General features: G+C 39.1%; 2 protein-coding genes across 20 annotated transcripts in view; one reads left to right on the forward strand and one right to left on the reverse strand.

The window, feature by feature from the left end:
- Window positions 1–984, forward strand: part of CSPP1 (centrosome and spindle pole associated protein 1) — a 62,302-nt gene extending 61,318 nt beyond the window's left edge. For 18 of the 19 annotated variants that reach the window (XM_038129097.1, XM_038129098.1, XM_038129096.1 and 15 more), the window contains one exon: window positions 217–984. In XM_038129097.1, the coding sequence (XP_037985025.1) occupies window positions 217–440 (224 nt within the window). In that variant the 3' untranslated portion in view covers window positions 441–984. The remainder of the gene's footprint in view (window positions 1–216) is intronic. The other variant, XM_038129095.1, reaches the window with a different exon arrangement.
- A 2,778-nt stretch (window positions 985–3,762) lies between these two features.
- ARFGEF1 (ADP ribosylation factor guanine nucleotide exchange factor 1) overlaps window positions 3,763–25,232 on the reverse strand; it is an 85,036-nt gene continuing 63,566 nt past the window's right edge. The window contains exons 23-39 of the mRNA XM_038129091.1: window positions 21,829–21,919; window positions 20,728–20,768; window positions 20,470–20,639; window positions 19,701–19,852; window positions 19,367–19,539; window positions 18,253–18,413; window positions 17,482–17,612; window positions 16,504–16,633; window positions 15,399–15,534; window positions 15,172–15,310; window positions 10,742–10,811; window positions 9,055–9,184; window positions 8,122–8,261; window positions 7,579–7,747; window positions 6,949–7,087; window positions 5,942–6,059; window positions 3,763–5,198 (exon numbers count right to left, since the gene is read on the reverse strand). Coding sequence (XP_037985019.1) covers window positions 5,034–5,198; window positions 5,942–6,059; window positions 6,949–7,087; window positions 7,579–7,747; window positions 8,122–8,261; window positions 9,055–9,184; window positions 10,742–10,811; window positions 15,172–15,310; window positions 15,399–15,534; window positions 16,504–16,633; window positions 17,482–17,612; window positions 18,253–18,413; window positions 19,367–19,539; window positions 19,701–19,852; window positions 20,470–20,639; window positions 20,728–20,768; window positions 21,829–21,919 — 2,255 coding nt within the window. The 3' untranslated portion in view covers window positions 3,763–5,033. The remainder of the gene's footprint in view (window positions 5,199–5,941; window positions 6,060–6,948; window positions 7,088–7,578; window positions 7,748–8,121; window positions 8,262–9,054; window positions 9,185–10,741; window positions 10,812–15,171; window positions 15,311–15,398; window positions 15,535–16,503; window positions 16,634–17,481; window positions 17,613–18,252; window positions 18,414–19,366; window positions 19,540–19,700; window positions 19,853–20,469; window positions 20,640–20,727; window positions 20,769–21,828; window positions 21,920–25,232) is intronic.

Consider the following 25,232-nt stretch of genomic DNA (forward strand, 5'->3'; position numbering starts at 1 on the left):
TGCTGAGCTGCTGGGGGGGAGCTGTTGCAGCCCAATTATCCAGAGCATCAGCAAATGTGTGCCAAGCAGAAATGTCATTTAAAAGCCTTATTATATAAATGTATATAATTCAAAGCATTATTGCTGCAGTGATGGCAGCCAAGCCTGCCCCGTGTCGTGATGGGAGGAGCGTCTGTCCCGTCTAGCAGTCTAACACACGTGTTGCTCTCCTCTCAGGTGATGACATTTCCTTAGGGGACGTGGACGACCTTCTGAAGCGCGCCCAGTCCCAGGCCAGCTCCACTGACACCGTGGCCACAGAGCCCTGGCTGCGACCGGGAACGTCGGCCACGCTGCGGAGGCTGCTGGGGGAGCGGCCGAGCTCGGCGAAGCTGTCCCCGCTGTCCCCGGAGAGCGCGCTCCCGCTGGGCTGGCAGGGCCTCTCCACCGCGCACGGCTGACTCCGCCCGGGGAGCCGCCGGGAGCCCCGCAGGGAGAGCTCTGTGCCGTGTAGAGTGTGGAGCTGTGTGTAACTGCAACAGCAATAAAGGATCAGACGCTGCAGTGGAACGGAGATGGAGCGCAGGGATGTTTTCTGTTCCGTGATGTGGGACATGGAGGAGGAGTAGCCTGGCAGCTTTTGCACTTTTTATACAACTTAAGTTTCAGCCTCAGAAACAGAGTGTGGTGTGTGTGAATTTGATATTAAATCAAAGATGTTTTTTAGGTTTATAGTCGAACTCCAAAACTTTCTGGCATTAGAGCAGCCCAACAGCAGAAGGGCATTAGGTTTTTACCCAAAGAATAACTTGAACAAGGACACTTGGTTTTCATGCAAGATAAATGCTGTCCTGCATGAAAGCACAGCTAACACTTTCATGGAAAAAAATTACTATTAACAATGTGTCTTACATTCCCTGACTTGTTGTGTGCTGAAAATACAGATATAGTTGACTATATTTATGTTTCTGATTGAAGAGTTAATAAAGTATTTTGTTACTAAAATTATTTTTGTTATAAAAACTGTGAAAGCCAACTTCAATTTTCTTAATTTATGATTTGCTTCAGCTTTCATTTACTCATGAACAAACTGGAGTGTTGTCTCCAAAGAAATAAAAACACATGGAAAATCTCTTCCTTGAGAGCACAGAGCTTTAGCAAGAAAGATATGGAACAAGATTTTAGTAGTTCAGTGAACTACATAACTCATGTGAAGCTGGGGTAATGCTGCAACTTTCCTCTTGGTTAGGAAATTCCCACCCAGAGGCCTAAACCTGATCAACAGGGGAAAAAATAACCCTAATGAACCACTGATGAAAACAAGAACTTTTTACAAGGCCTTTTATTTTTACTACATTGCTACCTTCAAGCTTTTGTAAACCTGTCTGAAGGCTCCAGCAGTTCCATGCTGACGGCAGGCAACGTTTGCTGACAGATGTACTTCCAAACCTGTGTGGTGTTGAGCTTCATGGGCTTAGCGTGTTCCTTCCCAGAGAGGATTTGCCAAATCAGGAAAATTCTTACCCTGAGTTTCTAGCTCAACAGTAAGAAAGTTCAACAATATGGGTCTGACAGCCGTGGCCACTCAAGCAGGGGCACTGGTGTAATCCCTGACCTGGGCTGGAGTGGGAACCTCAGGCTGCATGGCTGCTTCAGTCTGGACTTCCCAGAGACAGAGGAAATAACTTTGTGAAAATGCTTTGTATGTTTTTTACTCTCATGCCAAAGCCAAACCTTCTGCCTTTTATCCTTTGTCACCTGCCCCGATGGCTCTCTCCAGTTGCCTAACACGTTGAAGTTTGACACATATTCACTGTACCAACTCCAGGCTAAATGCAGAATTTCTCTTCTTCCTCATCTAACTGCCTACAGAGTTTAATTATTATTTCCTTGGTTTTAATTGGAGTTTCACCCCTGAGAGAAGCATGAAGTGTTCCCCTAAAAAGCCACCCTCGTTTCACTGCAGTAAGTTTCATAAATGCCACAGACCCTCAGAAGCTGGCATTCCTTTCCTCCAGTTCAAGGCCAGGATGTGGCACAACCCCTCTTTGAATTACTTCCTTCACCTGTGCCGTGGCCTGAAACCACTGAAATTACTTTAACCTCAGTGCTCAGCAGCCCTTAGCACCATGAATTCCACTCTTCCCTGCAGTTACCCTCCCTTGGGCACTACCCAGGACACTGAGTCCTTTGCATCCTCCCTTTCCAGATCTTTCTTCAGCGCTGCCTCTCCAAAGTTCAGCTTTTGGCAGGACCCTTCTGCCTCCCTAACTTTTTATCAGGACAGCCTCACCTGCAAAATAAATGTATCTGCAGTCCTGAAGCAGTCCTGTATCTCAGCCATGATGGATACTGAGGTCACTGAAAGAGAACCTGTTCTCTGCCCGACCCCGGCTTTCTGACAATTCCCGTGTATGCGAGCGTTCAGAGAGCTGCAGGCTGAACACGCTGCCCAGAGTACACCTGGCGCTGCTCTGGCATTGCAAGAACTAGAGAGAGGCACAGAAGAGTTACGGTGACACCTGAGTTCAGCTCCCAGTGGACCAAAATTAAACAGCCATGGGGCCTTTTGCACGTGAGCAATAAATAAGGCATAAGAAGGCCAGGCTGTAAAAGAATAATGTCCTTACTAAAGAGGAGTACACAACAAAACAATAAAGCAGAGAGGTTTAAAACCAGAAAGAGCCCAAAACCACCAACTGCCCAAGCTTTTAAATAATTCATTGTACTCACTGCTCCATCTTGAACACAGATGATTAGAAAGCAATTGGGCAGACACACAAGGAACAGTGGCTATTTAAACAGTGCTCAGGGCAGCAGTGTCAGGGACACTCTGGTAATGGCCTCAGAACAGTTTGCTAAAGCCATGGGGGAAGAGTATGACAATGAATAGGATGGGACACATTATACTCACTGTAAAAATTATCACTGGTCACTGTCACACAAAGACCTTAGGTTCAGCCCAACACAGCAGTTTAAGATTAAAACACAGCACAACAAACTGAACAAGTACAATAGAGACCAAGAGGAAAGGCTACAATTAATTCAAATAACCTCAATTCTACCCCTTCCGACTCTGGCAATTGCTATTTGGTTTTGCTCCACCCCAATTAACTTCGTGAGCAAACTCTGAACCACAGGTCACAGCATTTAATTTCCTTTTCTGGCTTTTCTGATAGCTATTTCACTGAACTGCTTACACTTATTTCTGGAGCCTGCAGTGAATGTCTGTGGCAGATACATTGCCCTGAAAGAGAGGAGGCTCCCTCACACACCTTGCTCTTCACACTGCTCTCCTGTGCCCGTCAGGAGTTTTGTGGGAACACACTGGAGAGCAATCCAATTCCACTCGTACTCACAAAATTAAAGACCCTGACAAGGCTGAGCTGGTTGATGTGTTCCAGGTCAGCAGAACTGCAATCCCAGCCCTTCCCTTCCCCCTTTCTCCAGCAGCTGTTTGGTGTTTGTGTTTTAATCCCCAGAGAGTAAACAGCAGCTTTGAGCTTCTATCTGTGCACCACTACAGGGTCCATCTGACATCTGACCAGGTCATGTAGTGCTTTATTCTCCTCCAGCCCTGCCCCCCCCTGTTTTTTTTATTTACCACTCCTTTTCCCCCTGTATTTGTCTCTTAACAGGGAGAAGAGGAATCCCAGTTGATCAGAGGGCACCCAGCTTTCTGCTCCCAGGGTCTGGGGTTTGCTCCTTTGAAACAAGCGCATGAGAGGCAAAGCAAACTGTAAAACAAGTAGCTGTGGATTAGACTGGTGTTGATTGCACTGATGAAAGAGTTCAAAAACTTTATTGACCTATAACCTGATTAGAATATGCCAGATGAGAACCAAATATTGTACAGAAAGTTGTACAGAATTTTTTTTTACATAGAAAACTTTACATATCTGTACCATATACATTTTGTCCATCTGAAAAAAATTTCTACATCCATTGTAATACAGAATGCTTGACAATCTCGTCTGTTAACCATCAGAGCACAATTCACAGTATGAATACATTTCCAATAAATTTAACCATCCCCAAACCATGCCAGATTTGTTACTTGAATATATCCAACATTAAATTCTGTACATAAAGAGTGAAATCTACATCAAACAAAAAACATCTGACAGCAGACACAACCTAGACTTGTTTGCAGTGATTCAAGTTCCAGTCCTTGAAGGATCATCATTTCAATGGCTCATTTTATTTAAAAGCCCTAAAACAAGTATATTACAGGTAGTTATGTCAGTCGTGATAATTCTACCGCTGTTCTTGACAAAAGTCGGCAACTTCTGGGCTACAATGAAACAAAAAAAACAAAAGTAACAAAAAAGGAAGGAAAAAAAAAATCACAACCCAAAAAAGAAACCCAAACTTCTAGTGCATTTGGTAAACAAGGAAGAGTTATGGGCTTTCAACAAATCAGTAATACAGAAATAAAATAATCTGCGAAGAACTGTATAGTGTTAAAGAGTTTATATTACAGATCTGCATCTCTGTACATTTTCACAGAAGGATGATTCCCAATGTCTCAGACAGCCTGAGTGTGCAAAAATCTTAGAATATCAGACATAGTTGCTAAATATTTTTTTCCATGAACAATAATCTCCATTTTCTTTTCACTATAAACATTTATCCTTCAAAATACAGCTCTCCTGAGTTGTACTTCTTGCAGAAGCTCAAACCTTTACATATATATGTTTCTTTGGGTACATTTCACTTTCACACCCGCCATAAACATCTGTTGCTATGCTGCTGTCTAGGACAGTAAAGGGCACTGCAGCCCGTGCTGACAAAGGGGACTGTGCTATAAACTGGCTCTGTGCTCAGCAGGAGCCAGGCAAGAGAAACCGATGAGAGAGAATCCGCCAGGAAAGAGAGGGACTGGAGTGTTGCAAGCCTTAATTACAGTTGGGAGCGTCTGTACCGTTAACCCTTGGATACACGTTGCCAGAGAAAGAAACCATTTCTATGGAGATCCAGACAGAATGGCCCAGCTACCTGGTCCTTTTATTTAGCTGAGGAATATAAGTTTGGAAACAGAGCGTCTCTATCTGCTAATGCTTGCTTATTCCAGGCTCTTGTTCTGGTGGTTGGGATATTTGGAAAACCACACCAATCCGCAGGAAAAACCTTCGCAAAACAGCCCGAAGCTCAGGAATAAGGTCAAACTGCATGATTTCACACAACAAAGGATAGTAGAATGAGGCATGGGCCTTGAACTGAGGAGAAACAAACAAGAAATGATTCTGTTATACATCAATGCACCTCAGAAAGCACACTGCTAAATCAGAATTTTAAATACTCTCCCAAATGCGGGTGAGAAACCCACGAAGTGACAAGCAGAAACACCTCTACAGCTGAAATCAGCAGTGCTAGAATAAGGCTGTAGCACAGCTGAGACAGCTGCGATATACTCTGACAGATGCTCACCAGCTACACAAAATTCCTTACTAATGCTCATTCTCCAAGTGGAAATATTTTTCTATCATGAGCTTTTTTCTTGCAGTTGGCTTTTTTCACTTAATTATTTCAGCCAAGTGTTCCTAGAGGGAGATTAAACAGGGATTTATTTACTGCAGAATTGCTTTGGAGAAGGTCAAGGTGTACATGTACCTGCAGCACTGGCAGCAAAAACAAGAGTTAATTCTTGGAATAAAATATCATCACTAATTGTCTTCCTCAGCAGGAGAGGGGTAAAAACAATTTAACACTTCTAAAGGATTCCAGCATCTTTAAACTTCTCTGACACGTTTTATTTTATCACTCACTGCACCTTCACACTGAATTATTAGTGTCAGTATCTGTCAAATGCAGTTTGAATGCATATTCCCTCAACACAAGAGTGTCTACAGAGCAACAGGAGCTCCTGAAGTCAAGTCTGTAACTGTGTGTGACTAACCAGACTGGAACTACTTGTTACCTGTACGCGTCATCTCAAACATCACTCCAAACAGTTACTTACCCTTTCATCACTTATCTTCAGGACTTTAGTCAAAAATAAGAGTAAAAGGTTAGTCCAGGCTTCCCGATGACTTTCTGATGTAAGAGTGAGGAAGTAGCTCAGAGCCTCGCTGCAGACACTGGAGACAGAAGCCACAAAAAAATAACAACTCACATTTCCTTCTGAGCTCTACTGCAGAAAGAGAGCTTTGGCTTTGCAAATTCTTGCTTTATGAAAGCTGCTCTAAGCCTGGCTAATGACAGAAAGCAGTGACTTTGCTCTACTCAAACCCAAAGTCCCAGGATTTCAGTAACAAATAAGCTGACAAAGTGTGATTGTACTGTCTGTGAATGTATTTGAAAAGTATCAAGTGCTCTTTGAGAGGTATGTGACAAAATGCCATGTGGACTTTGGGAATATCTCATGTTGACATAACCAGGCAGTTTTCAGCTCTGCTTCCCAGTCTGTGAACCTTGAAGTCTTAGCCTTAAGTGTTGCTCTTGAGGTTTAAAGCCCTCCCTTATTCCAACAGTTGCTTGAAACCTTTATGAACAAAAAGCATTCAGATCAATAACCAAAGAGCCAAAGGCCTCTGTATGCTCATAAGGCTGCTTAAGCCCAGTACCCATTTCTGAAAATGAGAACAAACAGTGCCAGTTCCCTAAAATACCTGAGGTTAGTGAAAAGAAAAAACAGGGTTCAAACAGGGTTCAAGGTGATTGCTGCTTTCCTTTTTAAAGAAGAGCCCCCACCTATCCACATGATACAAAAAAGGTAAAAAAAAAATAAATTTTGTTCTCCCTGCAAAACATGTAATGAGAACAAAAAGGAGGCACAGCATCAGTAGGTGGAGGCACAGCACTCCCCACAGAGCATAAAACTCAGTATTAGCTGTGATCACCACACACTCGTGTTGGCTCTACAAGTTTACTGCACACAGAGATGGTCCATCCTTTTAAATAATCCACCCCCTTTCTTTTCTTTAACATCAGAAATAACAGGAGCAGGCTCAGCTCCATGGGCCTTACTTCAGCAGTCTCTGCTGCACTTCCTCCCAGGCGCTGGTGCGGCTCTCGTCCATGTACATGCGGAACAGGATGCGCAGCCCACAGGCCAGGCTGCTCGTCTCCTGCTTCAGCAGGTTGGGCTTGGATTTGCCTTTGAAACCTACAGGAATTCCAAGCATCCATTTAGATTTTTGGTTTCAGCTGACATTCTTTCTTACAGTCCCCCACTTCTCCTTCTAAGCATCTTCTGCACACAGAAGAATCACCTCAGGTAAATATCTTCTCATAATATTTATTACAATGGAGCATTGCTAAAAATTAACCTATTTATATTTATATAATCGTGTCTGGCACCCATTTTTAGTATCAGCTTACAAGTGGCTGTGAAACCTGTGTTTGTGCCTGCAGTTTCCAAGCATGGGACTCACACCTACAGCCAAGAATCAGCTTGGAAGCTGTACCTCAGTGAAACCTTGAATTTTAGCAAACCAGAGATATTTGCACCTCCACAGATTAGAACTCCTCCCTTCATGAATCCCACACTTATAGAGCTAAAGCTTTAACTTCTACATTTGGCATTGAAGCACTCCTGACCTATTTTTGGGTCAATTCACACTGTCACAAAGTATTTCTCCAAGGGGACTGACTCACCTGCTTTCCAGAGAGCAGTTCTTTGTTCATTGTTTGAATTAAATGCTTTAGCAAATCTGTGAGATTCCAGCAGACAATCGAGAAGTTTGAAAAGCTGCTGCGACGTTAGGAAACGATACATTCCTTGATCCTGTGTATCCACGTGGACATCAAAGTCTACTGCATCTCTCTATTGAAAAAAGAGGAATAGGAAGATGTGAAGTAAACATTCACAACTGTCTTCAGTGGTATCAAGCTCCTGTGATAACTCAATCCTACCCTGTTTACGTCTGTACTTGCACTTAAACTTAACACTGTATTAAAGGTTGTATCCACATCCCAGATACATAAATCCCTTTGAGCAATACGTGTTTTAATCTCCACAGTGCTGCCCTGGCACAGCAAATTACATTTGTTGTAAAAAATTCCAACAGTCCAATGGAAATTCCCAAACGCATGTAAAAACTGTAAATCAGCAGATGCTACAGGAATTCAAGAAACCTTATCTTAAAAGCTTTGAAGGAAAAGGTGCTAAAAAGAGAGGTACCTATCAGTTCCACCTACTTGTGCTGCTGCTAGATTCTCTGCATCCTCTTTTTTGCTAGTTGCTGGGAAGAACACAATGTTGTCGATCGTCTGAATGAGTTCCAGCTGCACAACACACTTGATCAAAAGAGCAGCAAATAACTTCTGTTCTGGAAATTCTTTAAAGGAAAGAAAATTACTTGTTAACTAAAGAACTTTTCTGAGCTATTTTGAGGACATGTTGAAAAACAGTTTAACTTCAAGCACATGTGTAAACCAAACCTGGAATCCACCTGTTGGAATTACGAACACCACGACAGATCACCATGTTACCAACTGGAACTTCTTAAAAAACTATTTCCTGAAGTTGTCTCTGATACATTGGATCAATCTGGTTAAGTGTTACCTAAAAATCACCAAAATGAGCGACTTGGATCTTCAGTGCAATAGCAAGAGCCAGAGGCTGTTCCCAGGCAGGAGGCTTAGCACAGCATTAGCACCATGCTTGTTTGCAGCTGTGGCAAGTACTAATGGAACACATGGCCATTCTGAGCAACGGAACATAACTGCAACAGGATCTTACATAAGGGTTTGATACACTCTCTTCAAATCAGACAGAATTCTTTTTCAGCTACTGCTTCTCTTGCATTTTGCACTGAAAAATCTCTGCTCCTAAGAAAAGAAATCTCACACAGCACTGTAAAAAGACTACTACTCTTAACATTTTGCTTTCAGTAAAAAGCCTAGAAGCTTGCAGTTGAACTCTCAGATTTTTAAAACACAGGCAAAAGATGTAGACTCACAGGAGTCCAAGAGAATTCTGCCATACTACACAAAGACAAGAATTTCAACAATGTGATTTCTTCACATCATGTTTCTGAAGTCCCAGCTGGGACTATAACAATTTATCAAACATCTACTACATACTACTCTACACAGATGCCAAATGGCCAAGCCCTGCAGAGCACGCACTTGCTGCTGGCCTGGCTTTACTTGCTTCTTCTGCTACCGTGGCCCCTGTGCCGGGCTGATAGGGGCGTCCGTCTGAAGATCGAGGCTGGATGGAGTCATGGATATCTACTGACTTCTGGGAGATTGTATCCTGAAAAGAAAGAAAAAAAAAGAAGTAATTAACTTACAGAAAACTTCTGGTAATTGGTAATAGTGCTGTGCCCTTCAGAGCTCAAGACATTTGCTGTTTCAACACTGCACTTTCACTCACTTCAGTCATACTTGCTATGAGCATTCATGAAAGATGTACCAGAAAGATGAGCTACTGAGAAACAACTGAAAATTTAACAAGTAACAAATACTTAAGTACACAGAAAAGGCAATGAACAGTATTTTTCAGATAGGCTTTTGTACTCCCTCCAAGCATTTCTTCTGTCACCCAAGAGTTACTACAGCTTTTACCAGATCAACAGTAGGAGGTTTGCTGCCAGGTTCCTGTAAAGAACACCTCAGCTTCTCATACCAGTAGATAACCAAAGTTTTCATCTCTACTAAGTAAAAATACATATTTTAATAAGTATCATGTCTACTGATAGCAAAACACTCCATCATATTTAAGCAACCAAAAAAAAAAAAAAAAAGCGATCAAAGTATCGAAAGCCTGCGAAGATTCTATCCTACTAAATGAGAGAGCCAAAATATTTTCCCTTTAGTATAATTTATTACACAAGTTCTGTTAAGTCTGAAGTTGCAAAATATCTTTTTACACTGAAGACAAAAATATTTTTTAAAAACAGCAAACTATTTCAAAGGGAAAAGATCTTTCAATTTACTCAAGACTAAAATATTTATTTGCCATTTACACGTGCTATTATATTTTACATAAATGTATCACAAATATAGCAAATATGTTTATATCAAGTCACTATAATGAGTCATGGTACAGCACAAAGGTACAATACCCATATAATGAGAACTGGCCTTCACAAACATTCACTCTGTTTAAGATGAATTATGGTAACACTTCATAAAGATAAACGGAGGCAGTCAGGCTCTCTTAGTAAAGCTCATTTGGACCATTATCCTTGAGCAACTTGTATCAAGTGCTTCATTAATCTATGAAGAGCTTTATGCAACAATCTTGTGAGAATGTCCAAAAGCTAAACTGATTCTCATCAGTAGCAAAACAGCTACAGGAGCTGTCACTTGCAGGCAAATCCAGACTTCACATCAGTTTATTCAATCAACACTCAGAAATCTGATGGTTATACAAATTTTCTACTTTAGATATTTAAGGTCTTATTACAAGAGAAAATCTGTCAATCTATCCCTCTTCAGCAGTTTCTGTTTCCAGTACATCAAAATGAATGAAAACCATGACCCAAACCACGAAACAACTCAAAGCCCAAATATAGTATTAGAGAAACCTGCCAGACACAGGACATTACCTAAAACAAACACAGGTAACTACCTACAGCCAATTTATGGAAGTCAACTTTGCTGCAAACAAATACATACTTCTTTATCAATTAATTCCTTGCCATTTTAAAACATTAAATAGCACTTGAGCTGGAAAAAGAAATCACATAAATTAAAACTGAAAAATGTATTTAAACCAAGTATATTTTTCCCCTGTTCTACATCACAACACATTTTTACTGAGCTCTTGCAATCTTAAATTATTGTTTTATTTATTTCAGCAGCTTACCAGTTTTTCTTTTGCATCAGAGGGAGAGCCGGAGCAGAACTCCCCACCGACTGGTCGCCAAGTCAGCAGCCTTGAAAACACAACATCAGTCCCAAATTTACTAAGTTTCAAATATAAATCAGAACCAACACTCTAAAAAGTCCCCTTCAAGATAGAATTAAAATTAATGCAAAAAACCACACTAAGTGCATTTTATTTTTTCACACATTTAGAAGTGTAAGCACTGTGTCTGTTGAACTTCAACATTTCTGCCAACTACCTTGGATGGAGAAGTGGACTATATTGAGGTGGATTAGCTTTTCTCAGAAATACTGGATTTGTCTTAAGGCAGAGTTTTAGTGCCACTAGTGGGCCTCTTCTCCCACACTGCCTTAAGCTTGACTAGAATAAGGAATGAATCTACTCCAGAAGAAATCTCATGAACATTTGGAGATGTCTTGCATTCTCTGTCTGGGGTATATTCCAGGATTATGTTTCTATTTTCACTTAAAAATTCACCTCTTCTACTCAGGATTCATTGCTGTTATGAGGTATCAAATCACTGACAATACTTCTGATCTCTTCCCTGCTGATTTCCTATAGGACACTGCTGTCTTGAGAATCTTAACCTTAGCACTAAAAATTTCTACACTAATTGTAACTTACTGGGACTGTCTGTGCCTGCCAAGAATTGAGGGAAATTGGACTAAATAACCTAAGTTGTCCCATCCTTTCTTGTTCTATTCAATCTACTGCTGCAAGTAAGGTTGGAGTTACTTGTCACTGTCATGATCTCAAACTCTTTAGTCTCTGAGTGAGGTAACACATATTGGACATCTGTGTCTGCATTTCCTAAGGGAGAGCTTTTACACCAAGTTAAGCATCCTAAGTAAATATACCACTGATCTCCAGAAAACTGAATACTGGGTAACTAAAAAGGCAAAATGGAGATAAGAAAAGATAAAATCTTGAGGCATGTGATAAGGCAACAAATAAAGTACAACAGAGAACTGAATTGATTCTTGAAAGCTACAAGGACATAAATTGAGGCACTGGGATAATGAGCCATTATGAGCTGGTAGAGGCCAGACCATCATGATTTGACTTTTTTGAAGTCTGATGGCCAGACCATCTTGACTTTTTTGAAGACAAGAGGGCACTCACGCTGGATTTCTCAGCAACAGGAAGCCAGGACTCGCTCTCATGAAGCTTCAGAAAATTTAAATTAACAAAAATTACAAACAGAAGAGAAATTAAACTAAAAGAAAAATTAAAGAAACTATTAAAATAAGCAAAAAACTGATGGGCTAGATGAGCTAACAGTGAGGTGGACTGAAAACTGACTGAACAGCTAAGCCAAGAGGATGGTGATTAGGTGCACAGAACTTAGCTGGAGGCCAGTGCTACAGTGGTCAATACTGGCTTCAATCTGTCCATCTTAATGATCGGGGTGATGGGGCAGAGAGGACTCTCAGGAAGTTGGATGACACAAAGGTAGGAGGAGGGGCTGATACACCAGAGGGTCACACTGCTATCCAGAGGGACCTCCACAGGAGAACCTGGGCTAATGGGAACCATGTGCAGTTCAGTGAGGGAAGAACAAAGTTCTTCATCTGGGAGGAACAAGGCCATACCCCAGGATGTGCTGGGGCTGCCCAGCTGGGAAGCAGCTTGGCCCTCAGAGAAGGCCCTGGGGATCCTGGTGGTCACCAGGCTGGATATGAGTGAGCAGAGTGCCCTTGCTGCAGAGAAAGCAAACATTATCCTGGGCTGTGTGAAGAGAGATGCCAGCAGGTGGGAATGGGACCCTGCCCCTCTGCTCAGCACCATGGCCAGTCCTGGGCTCCCCCATTTGAGAGACATGGACCTACTGGAGAAAGTTCAGCAAAAAGCCACAGAGATGAAGAAGGAACCAGAATATCTCTCCCATGAGGAGAGTCTGAGACAACAGGGACTGTCCAGCCTGGAGAAGAAAAGGCTCAGGACGTCTCATCAACGTGCTATAAATATCTGAAATGGTGGGGCAAAGCAGAGCCAGGCTTTTTCCAGCGATTCACAATGCCAGGACCAGAGGCAATGGGACAAACACAGGAAGTTCCCGATGAGCATTAGGAAATAATTTTTCACTGTGAGGGTGATCAAGCACAAGGCAGAGGTTGCCCAGAAAGGCTGTGGAGCTTCCCTCCTCGGAGATATTTGAAAGTCATGACACGGTCCTGGGAAAAGTGCTCTGGGGTGGCCATGCCTAAGCACAGGGGTTGGGCCACAAAACCTCCAGAGCCCTTTCCAACTTCAGCCATTCTGTGTCATTCTGTGTTAGTATCTTCAGCTATCAACACCTCAGTGATCTGCATAAGCTTGGCAGAGCATGGTTTGTGGTTTTCTAGTAACTGATCCTTGCAGAAATTGGTAGCTGAGTAAATATTATAGTACATTTTCCAAACAAGGAAATATGATCAACTCTCTTTGTAAAATAGTAACTTGCCAAGAACCAGCAGAGGCTGATACTGCAACTAAGAACTCATGCAGTCAACATTGCAGCTCTTAAATTAGAGAAGCTGCACGACACCCGGAAGATGTTTCATATGAATGCTAAAAAAGAACAAATGTAACCCTACCTGATCAGACTAGTAAGAACTTCTGCCAGAAGATACTTTACACTCTAGAGATTTGCAGTCTCTGACTATTTGAAGACAACTGGCAATAAAGCACTTGCCCATAAAGTTTTCATATATACCACAGTGTGATTTGTCTGTCTTCATTTCAACATTAACTACTGTGTTACTTCCAGGCATGGAAAAACAAAGGTAAAAAGATCATGTGCCTTCTCTAAGCACTGAGGCAGGCACCACAACAAGCTTAATAATAAAACTCAGTGGTTTTATTAAAACTGGTATAATAAAACTGATACTTTTTTTTTCATTGTCAAAAAAATGAAATAATAAAAACACTAAAGATGGGAGGGGAGAAAAAGCTCCATTGCAAAAAAAAAAAGAAAAAAAAGGCTAATAGAGGGACTAAGAAATAAAATATGAAATGTCAGCCAAACCAGGAGTCTCAGAAAAAGAACCAGATGCTATAAAAAGAGAGGCAAATAAGAAGTATCCTCCTAGGACTCAGAAAAAGAAGGAAAAAAAGATGACTACCCTCACATAAAATCAAAATAAGACTACAAAAGTTGGGAACTTCCCATAAATTTAAAAAGGAAAAACATAATGAGGTTCTCAAAAGATGGTACAGAGAGATTAAAAGAGGAAGAAAGTTAAAGGAAGGAGTTGGATAGTCTCCTAAGAAAAAGAACCCATTTGAGAAGCAGAAGGGCCTCAATATCAAAGTGAATAATGCACATATTTCAAATCAGATATAACTAAAGACAACAAGAGTATTTTGAGTATGTCTAAATATTAAGATATCCAAAATGCTGCTCTAGAAAGGCTTCTAACATTCAATTATAAGACTACCCAGAAATTTAAGTTTTGAGCATAAGCTGAAACCAAAGCAAATGTTCTGCTAGTGAATATTGATTTCCAAGTACAGGTCCTAATAAGTTAGGGTTAATTCAGCTGGACTTCCATATCCAGAGATGTGGCTTCCAATTTTATTTTTGGCAGTTACCAGAATGCAGAAGTATCTTGCTAGCTCCCAAATATTTCAGCTTCATTTTATAACTATTTTGATGGAATTAATTTATACCTACTTACTTAAAAAGATGAGGTAGTGAGAGATTTTATCTTTTAATGGATGAATGAAGCTGTCTTACAGTGCTATCTGATATACAACTCTAAAATTAAGGAAAGACTGACATGAAGAAGGTTTCTTTTGCTTCAGTTTTCTCCAGGCCTAAAGTAAGTCCCAGAAGCATCGAATATGAACTGGATGAAACATAGCCCTCCAAATGGTGCAGCCTTACTCCAAGAAAACTCACACAGAGTTATTATATGAATGGAAAGATTACCAAATAGCCAAGAAAATTTTCACAAAAATATTAAGATTCATATAAACATATGATGGAAATTAACCATCAACCACAGAGACTTAAATCTGTAAGACTGTTGCAGTATTTTAGTATTTTATGGCAAAAGCTCCACACGTAATTACAAGCAGCAAAGCCTGCATCTTCCATTACAAAAAAGAAAATAACAAAAAAATCATATAGCACTTCTCCAAAAATCCAAAATCTTAAAATTGATTCATGTTACATTCTGGGGGTTGTTGGAGAGTTTTTCTGCTTATCTCCTATACAGTATTTTAGTTTTTAACACTTCATCATTAACAATACAGAAGAATACCCACACCTAATTTATCATCACCTTGCAAGTAAGTCTGTTTCTCTTTAGTCCACATTTAACAGCTTTTTGTTCACCCCACCTATGAGATATCTAAGAGTCTGAAATGGGTAAATAATCTAGTTAAACTATTTTACAAAGTATTAATATTAACAGTTGTCTTACGCATGAGGGATTGTGGTTTTGAAAATATCCAGCATGCAAGTGCAAGTTTTATCCCAGATTTCTAGGGTAAACTTTTCACCATTAAGGATGACAACATTCTCCAAACAGTTTGTACCAGATCGTGCCAGTTGTTCATTGTCTGTAAGAGACAAACAGGGTATTTGTTCATTCACATTCAACAGAGTAAAATATTAACATTGTTTTAACATAATTTGTACAGTTCCTACCTTGCTGCACACACCAGTACAGCTGTGCAAATATATCATCCAAAAGAACATCACTAAGTACTTCTAAATACTGTGTAAATACATCACAGATTGCATAAAGTGCATGGTTACAAGTAGTTGTCATCCATTCAGCTTTCTAGGAGTCAAAAAAAAAAAAAAGAAGAGTTACAACCTGAAGGTAAAACTTCTGGATAAACATACGGATGAACATTTGTATTCACTCCATTTGCTTTACAGTGACATGAAATTCATTTCTGTATCTTAAAACCTCAAAATTTGGAATATTAATTCCTGCTTTGATAACTAGCAGGTTTAAAAAGAACTACAGGAACAGACAAACAACTGTCTTAATGTCCAATCCTCAATGATTTAACACCAAGCTAAAGCTGTGTTTAAGCATTTTCCAGGGGAAAAAAAATTAATGAAGTGAGACATGTCCTACTACAAATAGCCAGACAAAGCCTGCCAAACAATTGACAATTTTGATCTAACTTCTAATACTAATAATTTACACATTAGTTGTATTTTAAAGCCCATTTCAGATGTTTTTCAGAGCAGTACCTGGTTCTGCCTGAAAGGCTGGGCTGCTCAAATGTGTGCAATGACAGCACAGTGCTGTTTTGGGTAGTTCATGTTTGTTTGTGGGTTGGTTATGGGGTTTTTTGGTTTCACTTTGGCTGAAGGTTTTTTTTTTTCTGCCTTGTCATCAAAAATTTTGAAGTAACAGAACTAATTTCTCCAAATTGTGACTTTACTGCTGATTACAAGCCTCACTCAAGTGAGCGTGTTGTACGTCTCAGATTCCAAATATCACATGTAAAAGCTACAGTTTTTCTTACAAACCCTAGATAACATTGCATTTTATGCTATTCTTCTGCTGCTCCTAGTGTGAACTACTAGGTCTTTCACACATATGGCTTTAAAAGATGAAAAAAGTGACAAAACCTGCCAACAGAATGCCATTAAAACAAAACAAGGTGAACAGAACCACAGGTCCACCACCCAAGTTTTGAGGTTTACCCTACATTACTTGACTAAGTTATAATACACGTTTTCTACTGTAAATGTAGTTCTCAGGTAAATTATCTTCCTCCACTTTTATCACCTCAGTCTGCTGTTCTGGCAGTTTCATGTTGTCAAATATCCTGAAGACAATCCGAAACAAATCTTGCCACCAGTGTTTTTCATAAGTGTGGCCATATGTCTTCATTATTTCAAACATTACTGTTAAGCCCCTGAAATGAAGAAAGAACAACTTATACCAAGAGTTACAGAAAGACATGAACAAGACCAAGTAAGTACAATTACAGCAGCAATAACAAACTCAAATACTGTTGAGAACAAAACACATACACACGAGTACACAAAATATAAGCAGAAAATCAGCTTGTAAAAAAACACTTTATAGTCACAGGCAATAGCAAAAAATATTTTTGAGAGCTGTGCTAAATTAAAATTAAAATAGTAAACCAACTCCTTTACCAAGGGCCACAAAGATTAATAAACAAATATTTCCAGTTAGAAAGTACAAAAGTCTAGAAACAATTATTAACCTTCACCAGCTATAAAGGGAGTCCAGATGCACAGCTCCCATGCCAATGTGTAAATTTAAAGTTATTGTGTACAACCCCTCATATTCCACATCAGAACTATAACTGAATACACTTTACAAGCAAAAATCATATTCGAGGAAAATAAGCAAGTTTTACACAAAATCAGAGTACAGCTTTGTTTTTGTTTTTTTAAAATCATTTCTGCAATCCTCAACCACTTAATGAATCATGGTATAAAACCAGTTTTAAAATCCCTAAGATAAGTGGGATGAGCAAGACAGAATGCAATCACAACTACATAACTTTGTTGTTTATTATAACAGAAAATCAAAATTTCAAGTGTACAGAACACAATTAATTTCTACATTCCAGTGTCTATTTAAAAGGTGTTTGTTGTTTCCACAGTGGTACCACCTGAACTAAATACACAAATCATTTTACAGTGATTACATTTACCAAGAGTTGTTTTTGTTTCGAAGTAAGTATAAAGTAAGCCTTTTAAAATTTGAATTACAAATACTGATTGTTACCTGGTTCTTACATCTAATTTGCATCTATTGATGATACAGGACAACTCAAAGAGAATTGGGAACCATCCTCGCACCCACACTCTGTCTTCAGGAGCTACATTCATATCATCACTTGTGTACTCCTTAAATGCCTTTAGAAGGAAACAGAGTTATACAGTCACAGAAGTTAAATTCTTCAAAATAAAACACAATTTGGACTGTAAGCAACAATCCCTCCTGCAAGAGTATTATACTCTGATACCTCAGATGAGCTGGCAATTAAAACAGTAACACTGGGAAAGTAAAATGTTTTTCAAACTAATGCTTAGTATGTTATGATGAATAAACTTAAAAAACAAGCAAGATGACACATTCAAGCACCAGTTTTTGCTTGCAGTTCAGTGTGAGTCTCTTGCTCTCAATTTTTTTTATAGATATAGCTCTGAAAGTGAGGACCTAACCATAACATTTTGAGGATATCAAGCATTTTTGGTTATGCCATTATCCATTTCTTCATGCTTCCCAGCAGAGAGCAGATCCTGAGATATGCTGATTTCCAACAGCTCTCAGGAATGTGAGCTGAACTGGGTGGTAGGGATGGGCAGAGGGGAATAAAAGAAGAATATAAAAATCACTGATACTTTCAAAGCCTGTGGCATTTTTATACTCTTATTGTTTCTGAATAAAGTACATTTCTCATTAATCCATGAAACTTGAAGGGAAGCCAGTAAATTTAGCATAACTATTTTTTCTTTGTAAAAGCACTTGTGCTTCAGTTAACAGAGACTGTACCTGAGGCCTGTCAGACACATATTTTGCACAGTGGCGAATGAGGCGGATCGCTTCCATACTGGTATCTGGAAATGCTGCATTGCAGGCAAATTCAGACAAGCACTTCACTGCATCCTGGAAAGAATCTATGGTTGCTGGGAAATGTTTCTCAAACACGATGGCTGAGAGAAAAGTGTGAACAGGAGAAAAAAAAAGCGTCATGCTTTAAAATCTATTAATTCTAATATGAACTGTCTGTAACAGAAGTCATGAGAGACTGGTTCATTGATTGCTGCTGTCAAATGCCTGAGTAGTAAGAAAAACTTAAGGGAAAAAGGTACTACCAAAAAAAAATTACTCAGAGGGCATTTCATTTTGAGTATTTAAAATAAATTAAGGTAGCACCTGGACTAAAGCAGGGAAATGTAACAATCAAGACTAGAGCAATAGGCTTACTGTTTAACACTAGTGTGTGTCTCCACAGCTTAAGAGGGACACATGAAGTATGGAGTTCCATCTACTAATGGACACCTTCCCCAGCAACATGTTACCTTGTTTTTAAATAGCTGCTTTTGAAGAAAAAAAGGTGCTTCATCGATGATGAAACAGTTTTATAAACTTGCAGACATTCAGACAGAATAAAGAGATCCCTTAAAGCCTGGGATCTAGATTAGACTAGAGAGAGAAAATAAAAAATATCATAGTGCCGCCCTAGCTCAGCACTTTCTCCTAAGCAGGCCTTACGCAAGCACAATTCAGAATAACAGAAAAAGATAAACAAACAACATATTAGTAAAATATGTACTTTTTTTTCCCCTTAGACAAACCCCAGAATACTTCAGTGAAATAAAAATGTACACATTAAATAGAATTATCTAAGGCCTGAGTTGTTTTACTATAGAATGCAACAAACAGACAAGTTTTTTTTTTTAAGCCATAAAGAAAACCAGTTAACTCTAATCTTATTGAATGACTTTGGTAAGCATTTTCCCAGAGAACTGATTGGGAAGTGTAAATCATTGGTTCCAAGACATGAATCAGGCTCTACTATGCAGGCTGTGAGTCCACAGACAAAGCTTCTCGGGCTCTGGAGTGACACTCGCTCCCATGATGTCTGAATATTGTCCATACTCACTGACAATGTGTCCTGTAGTCTGGAATGCCAGTTCCACTATACTTTCATCCTGATCTGAGGCTGCCAGATGAAACACTGAAAAAATGTTTTTCCAGCCAGAACGAATGTTAGCAGCCTGGGAATTCACCATCTGTGCAATACACCGTACAACCATGTCTCGAATAGTAGGAGACCTAAATTAGGATAATAAACAATAATTTTTTAAACTAAATTACATAATCAATTTGAATAGTATAATTCTCTAACGACTGATTTTACAAAAGCAATTTGAAACATTAATTGCAGAAGTTGATGCTTGTGGTCCCAGGCAATTCAGTTAACTGTATGTTATTACCTGTTTCTCTTCATGATATGTTCAAATGGTCTTAGGAAGTCCTTCTGGAATCGGAAATTAGCAAGTTCTCCTTTTTCCAAGAACTTCATGGACAATTGCCTTAATGAGTCTACTGCAAAAATAGCTACATCTTCATTGGGATTGCAGCCAACCTGAGAACGTAGAATAGAAATGCAGAGTAAACTTGCATCAGAATTTGTATGGATTCAGCACAAGCTGCCTTTACAGTTGATAGCAGAGAACTAAGCAGTACTGAAAAACTAGCGAAATTAAACAGAAGGCAATTCCAGAAACCACACTGTTTATGCAATTCAATAATCCCTAATTCCAGCTATTTTCTATGTTAAATAATCTGGCATTTAAAACCTCCTAAAAATAAGCAAGCCATCTAAAAAAGACTTCAACAGCTGTATTAAAAATGCATGTCAAACATTCAAGAGAGTCAATTTAGACTTGAAGACAACCTCTTAAACCAAGCATCATGAAACACACCCAAAATTACACTACAAAACTAACAGCAGCCAGTTCTAGACTCAGGTAATGATAAATAATGTAATGTATACTTCTGTTTTTATATTTATTATACTGTGTACCTCTGCCTTTTCACAGATCTTTCTGGCTTTACAATTTTTGTTGGTTTAAGTTTACAGAGAAGGACAGAAAAACCACTATGATTCATATAAGCCCATGATTTCCCAATGAAGCTCAAAATAAAAGAATCAGTATCAATAACTGAAGGAGTACGCACTATAAGCATTAACAGGGATACCTTATTAAAATGATCGCCAATAACTTCCCAGATCCTAGACCACTGTAACCTTATCCGGCCCATGTTGTAGTAGGAAATCTCTACTATCTTCTGCAGACTAAACATTCGAGGGTGGGTAGCAGACAGCAGCTCATCCATAGACACAGCACAAAGCCAGCGAACGAAATCCACTGTTAAATGACCACAGATTTTAATGCAGTATTTTTCCAAGCTTTAGTTTACAGGGAAGGGGAGGGGTAGGGAAGAGATGAAACCTACCAATAGCATTTCCATCCAGCCTGGTAGATCCCGTAAATATTCTGTAAAGTGCAGTTAAAGACATGGTTAAAATTTCATAAGAAATGTACTCAAGCTTCCTTGTCGTATTTTTCTTAACACATAGACAGTCTCTGATTAACTTTATTTATTAAAACACAATCAGTTTTTTACAATTGTAAAGACATAGTGAGAATACTATCAGCTTTTACCATCCCTGACTGAAATACAGAACTCAAATGCCTCCAGAGCGCGTAATATCCACTTGCCATGAAAAGCAGACATTTGAAACACTTCCCATTACGAAGCAGGGAGGTACACTGCAAACCTAAACAGCTATGGTGTGCTTGACATCAAGCTTCCAGTGCACTTGATGTGATTTTACTGCAAGACAACTTTTCATTGAACTGACATCAATCTTGCTGCCTGTACTTCAACCATAGAAATGTTTGTAAGTCTTCAAAATGATACCTCTTCATCAATTTTGACAACCATTAAGAAAATTATATGTTCTGATTTCTTAGATGCTAAGCAAGCAAGATCCATGAACACTTCAGTCTGATCACTACTGTTTGATATAAACAGAGAAAGTTCATAACGTGTATTCTGCCTAGCCAAATCCAGTTAAAATAAATGTGATTCATAGAACAGACGACTGGAATAATAATTTTGGTAATTTCAGACAACATCTACATAACCTAGAGGAAAGCAAGGAGTCAGTAATTACATTTAGGAGAAAGGGAGTCTGACAGTAATGCCCTCAGTACTAAGGCAAAATGAGATTTGCAATCTGTTACTATATACAGCAAATCAAGATACAGCAGACACTACAGCAGACTCCATTCTGTAAGTCTTCTGCAGTAATTTTTTTATCAGTAAAAAAGCTTCTTGCCTAATCTTTGCCCTGCTCCTTCTTGCACAAACACCCATGATGCAAGAAATAATCCGCCTCCCCCAAGTGAAAAGCATTTCTCTATGGTTGTTTTTATGTAGGCTTTTTCCAAATAAATTAATAAATTATTAAGGCCCTTTTCTTAGCAGAGGATATTCAAATACTGCTTGAAAACCTTCAGGTGGGTGGCAACAGGAAATTTAATACAGTACCTGTCTACAGCAACAACAACGCTTTGGGAGCTAGTTTCTCCAATGGATTCCTGAATACTTGCTATCTGCTTCCAATCCACGTTGCCACCAACTACAGTGAGAAAAAAATGAAAAATAGGTAAAAAAGAATACTGAATGAGTTGGGAAGGAGGAGGAATAAAATTTGTGCCACTTCCAGTATAATTAAATATATTTTTAATTCACAAAAAAGATAATTACATTATGAATTTCCCTTGCATGAGCTGGCCATCTCAGTGAACAGTTGCATGTTGGCGTAAGTCCTACTTATCCTAGTTACCTAATTATCCATGTATAAATTATATCAGTCCCCCAAAATTGTCCACATTTGGAGCAACAGATAGAAGTGAAAAAATAAAACCCACCCATCTTTTTTCCCCTCAATTTTTCAATTAAACTTTGGTAATCTTACCACTTAGAACACACAACATAGGACTGAGAATATAGCTTAGAGGAGAATTTTTCACACTTAATTAGCATCAAGTGAGTAAATCCATCCCAAAAGATTTTATTTCTTATTATTCAGAAAGAAGAGCTTCCACCAAAATTCCATCTTTAAGCTGCATCTCAATTACAGCAAAACTATCGCCCAAAAATAGTGAGAAATATCTATAAATAAAAACAGTCATTATTTATTTTGGAAGCTGGAAACTGTAATCCACATCTGGGAAAGCTCTGAAGAAACTGCTAACTTTGCAGTGAGAAAAATAAAAAGCAATCACCATCAAAATCATCATCAAAAAAAAAAAGAAGCAGGAATCTTGCAATCACTTTGGGTAATTCCACATACCCTGTATGCAGGGCTTTTTTTTTTTTTTTTAAGCAATATAGAAAAGAACAGAAGACTGAAAGAAGGCAAGTAGTTCTCATCTCAGAGGTTTGCTGAGAGGAAAAACTTCCCATGTTTCAGCCTGCCTCAGAGTCTTGATGTATTCCATCCACACTTGGAGGTGGCTGGAGATGACTGACTGTCAAATCTATATAACCTTACCTACCTGAAGTACTTTTCTAGGGCATTTATGGAACAACTGCTCTCTACAGACAGATGTAACCTCATGCTAGCATCTCAGCAATGTATAATACCACTGGGTTTGATCAAGACTTCTCTTGTAAGCACACAAGCTGCCAGGGTCAATTAGCTTGAATCTCGGTAATGAGTCAGCTAAGAAACGACAAATGAGCAGCAGAGTGTGAAGAGAATGTGAAGGGCTATTTCCAAGGAGTCAGATCCTTAACCAACTTTACCAGCTTATGTGAGAATTCCTTGTTATCACAGGATTTGTAATTCAATGATTGAAAACCTGAACAGACAGCAGACTTTGACAGTTGTGAAATCTTTAACAATGCAACACAGGAGTCAGCTAGGTAACTCTGCTTTACAAGAAAGAGATTTCTCAGATTCCCCCTGTCCAAAGAGGATTTCTGGGTCCCCAGGAGGTACACTTTGGCTATGACCACCTCACAGCAGCAGGTTTTGTCTTCCAACTTTGTGAACAGAAAGTGACGTAGGAGAATTGTGAATTTCACAATTACAACTCCAAGTAAGAGTTCCTTACCTTATATTCCTACCAAAGGAGCAATAGACTAGGTGCTTATTCATTCACTTTTACAACCCCCGTGCTTGTGATGTTTTGAATTTCCAAGTACAACAAAAAAAAAAGGGCCACAACAGGAAGGCAATGCAAGAGATTTGAACACGTTTGAATGCAGATGCCTGAACAGCCACACCTGAATCCTTGCTGAGGCAATAAATTAGCAAAGGAGCTTTTGGGTCTGGTTTTGTTGATCTTTGTTATTTCAAAAAAACCACATTGACTTCAGCAGGAAGAGTGAGTGCTACTGCTTATCTACATCTGATTTTGCAAGCAGGTCTGAAAGATGGAGCTTCTGTGTCACCAGACTGCGACTTGACTCCTCCAAACAACTATTTTCCTGTAAAATATGTGTCTGTGTATATGGACACACACACACACTACGTGTTCTTCATAGGAAGTTAGGTTTACAGAAAGCTTGCTTGAAACCCACAGTTCCAATGCATACTTTGGAGTAATCATAGAAAATTAAACTATCTGCAAAAAAGGATTTTTGGAAAGAAGTGAAATAACTCAAACAGTTGAGAAAATGTTCTAACAGCCCTTTAGTGCATCAAAACCAAGTTAAGCATTTTCTTATAAGATTGAAGCAACATTATTAAAAAAAAAAAAAAAAGAAGAAGAAAATGGTCAAGTTTCCATATGTGCACTGTAATAAGCATTCCACAAATTCAATTCAGAGAAAAACATTTTATGCATTTGGGCATAAACTGTTTTCCCTAGAAATGTAGCTGACAGCAGCAAAAGGTCTTTATGAGCTGGACCTCTACCAATGAGTGGCAAGTATGATTTAGAGACACCTGAATACCACTTGCATTCTTGAGTTATGAGGACTTAAAACTTTTAAAGGCCAGTCACTGCAGCATGAGAGAAACTGCCAGGATTTGGAAGTAGCCAAGTTGCATAAGTCATCAGGGAACACTGAACTGAACTTAAAGATGCATACTGGAAGGGCAGAAAGAAAATCAGTGTATGAGATGTTGGCAGACTCATTGATTTCCAGGCCCAGATTTTTCCTTCATCAGTGCTTGGCAAGGTAAGGGGAGTACAGAGAGGCAGGCCAAAGGGGTGCAGAAGGGAAAGAAAAAGAATGACTGTAGAGGAAGAAAAACCATCTGAGAGTACACAAAGCTGGATGATTAGGACTAGTCTGAGGGCTAAGATCAGGGAAAACAGAAAATTATCATTACTCAAAAAAAAAATTACATTAAAAACTGAGGGAAGACAAAGCTTTGTTTGGCTGTGGATAAAGTTCAAAAGGCAAGGGATAATGAGCATCACACTATACCTGAAACTTTCTCATAGACTAGAAGACTAATATATACGTTTTGATGCTTCCAGAGCTTTTAAATACCCTACACCTATTTACCTTTAACTGTGCTCCCACTTAAAACAAACAGATAAACAACCCCCCCAAATTCTAAAGATAAATTTAAGGTAAGTCTTAATCTTTTCTAGGAAGATAATAGAGACATAATCTCATTTTTGCAGTATATTTTGGTGTTCAAGCCTAAAAAAAGCACTTACTCAGTACCAAAGTAACCAGAAAAGGAAAGAAATGGAATTTCAGAATTTAAGCTAAATTAATCTCCCACTTGGTTTGAATTTTGTGTATTTCTCACAAAGCTCCACAACAGATGCTTAACCTACAGATAGTGACTTGCTTGCTTGGTAAAATACTTGGCACACTAATGTTGCAATATTATTAAACTTGGTCATACCATCTGCAATCCATTTTTAGTTGGAAAGCGATATTTTAATAGAAGTGAACAACATATAGAATCTTCTTACATT

The sequence above is a fragment of the Motacilla alba genome, chromosome 2, assembly GCF_015832195.1.
Source record: "Motacilla alba alba isolate MOTALB_02 chromosome 2, Motacilla_alba_V1.0_pri, whole genome shotgun sequence".
NCBI lineage: Eukaryota > Metazoa > Chordata > Aves > Passeriformes > Motacillidae > Motacilla > Motacilla alba.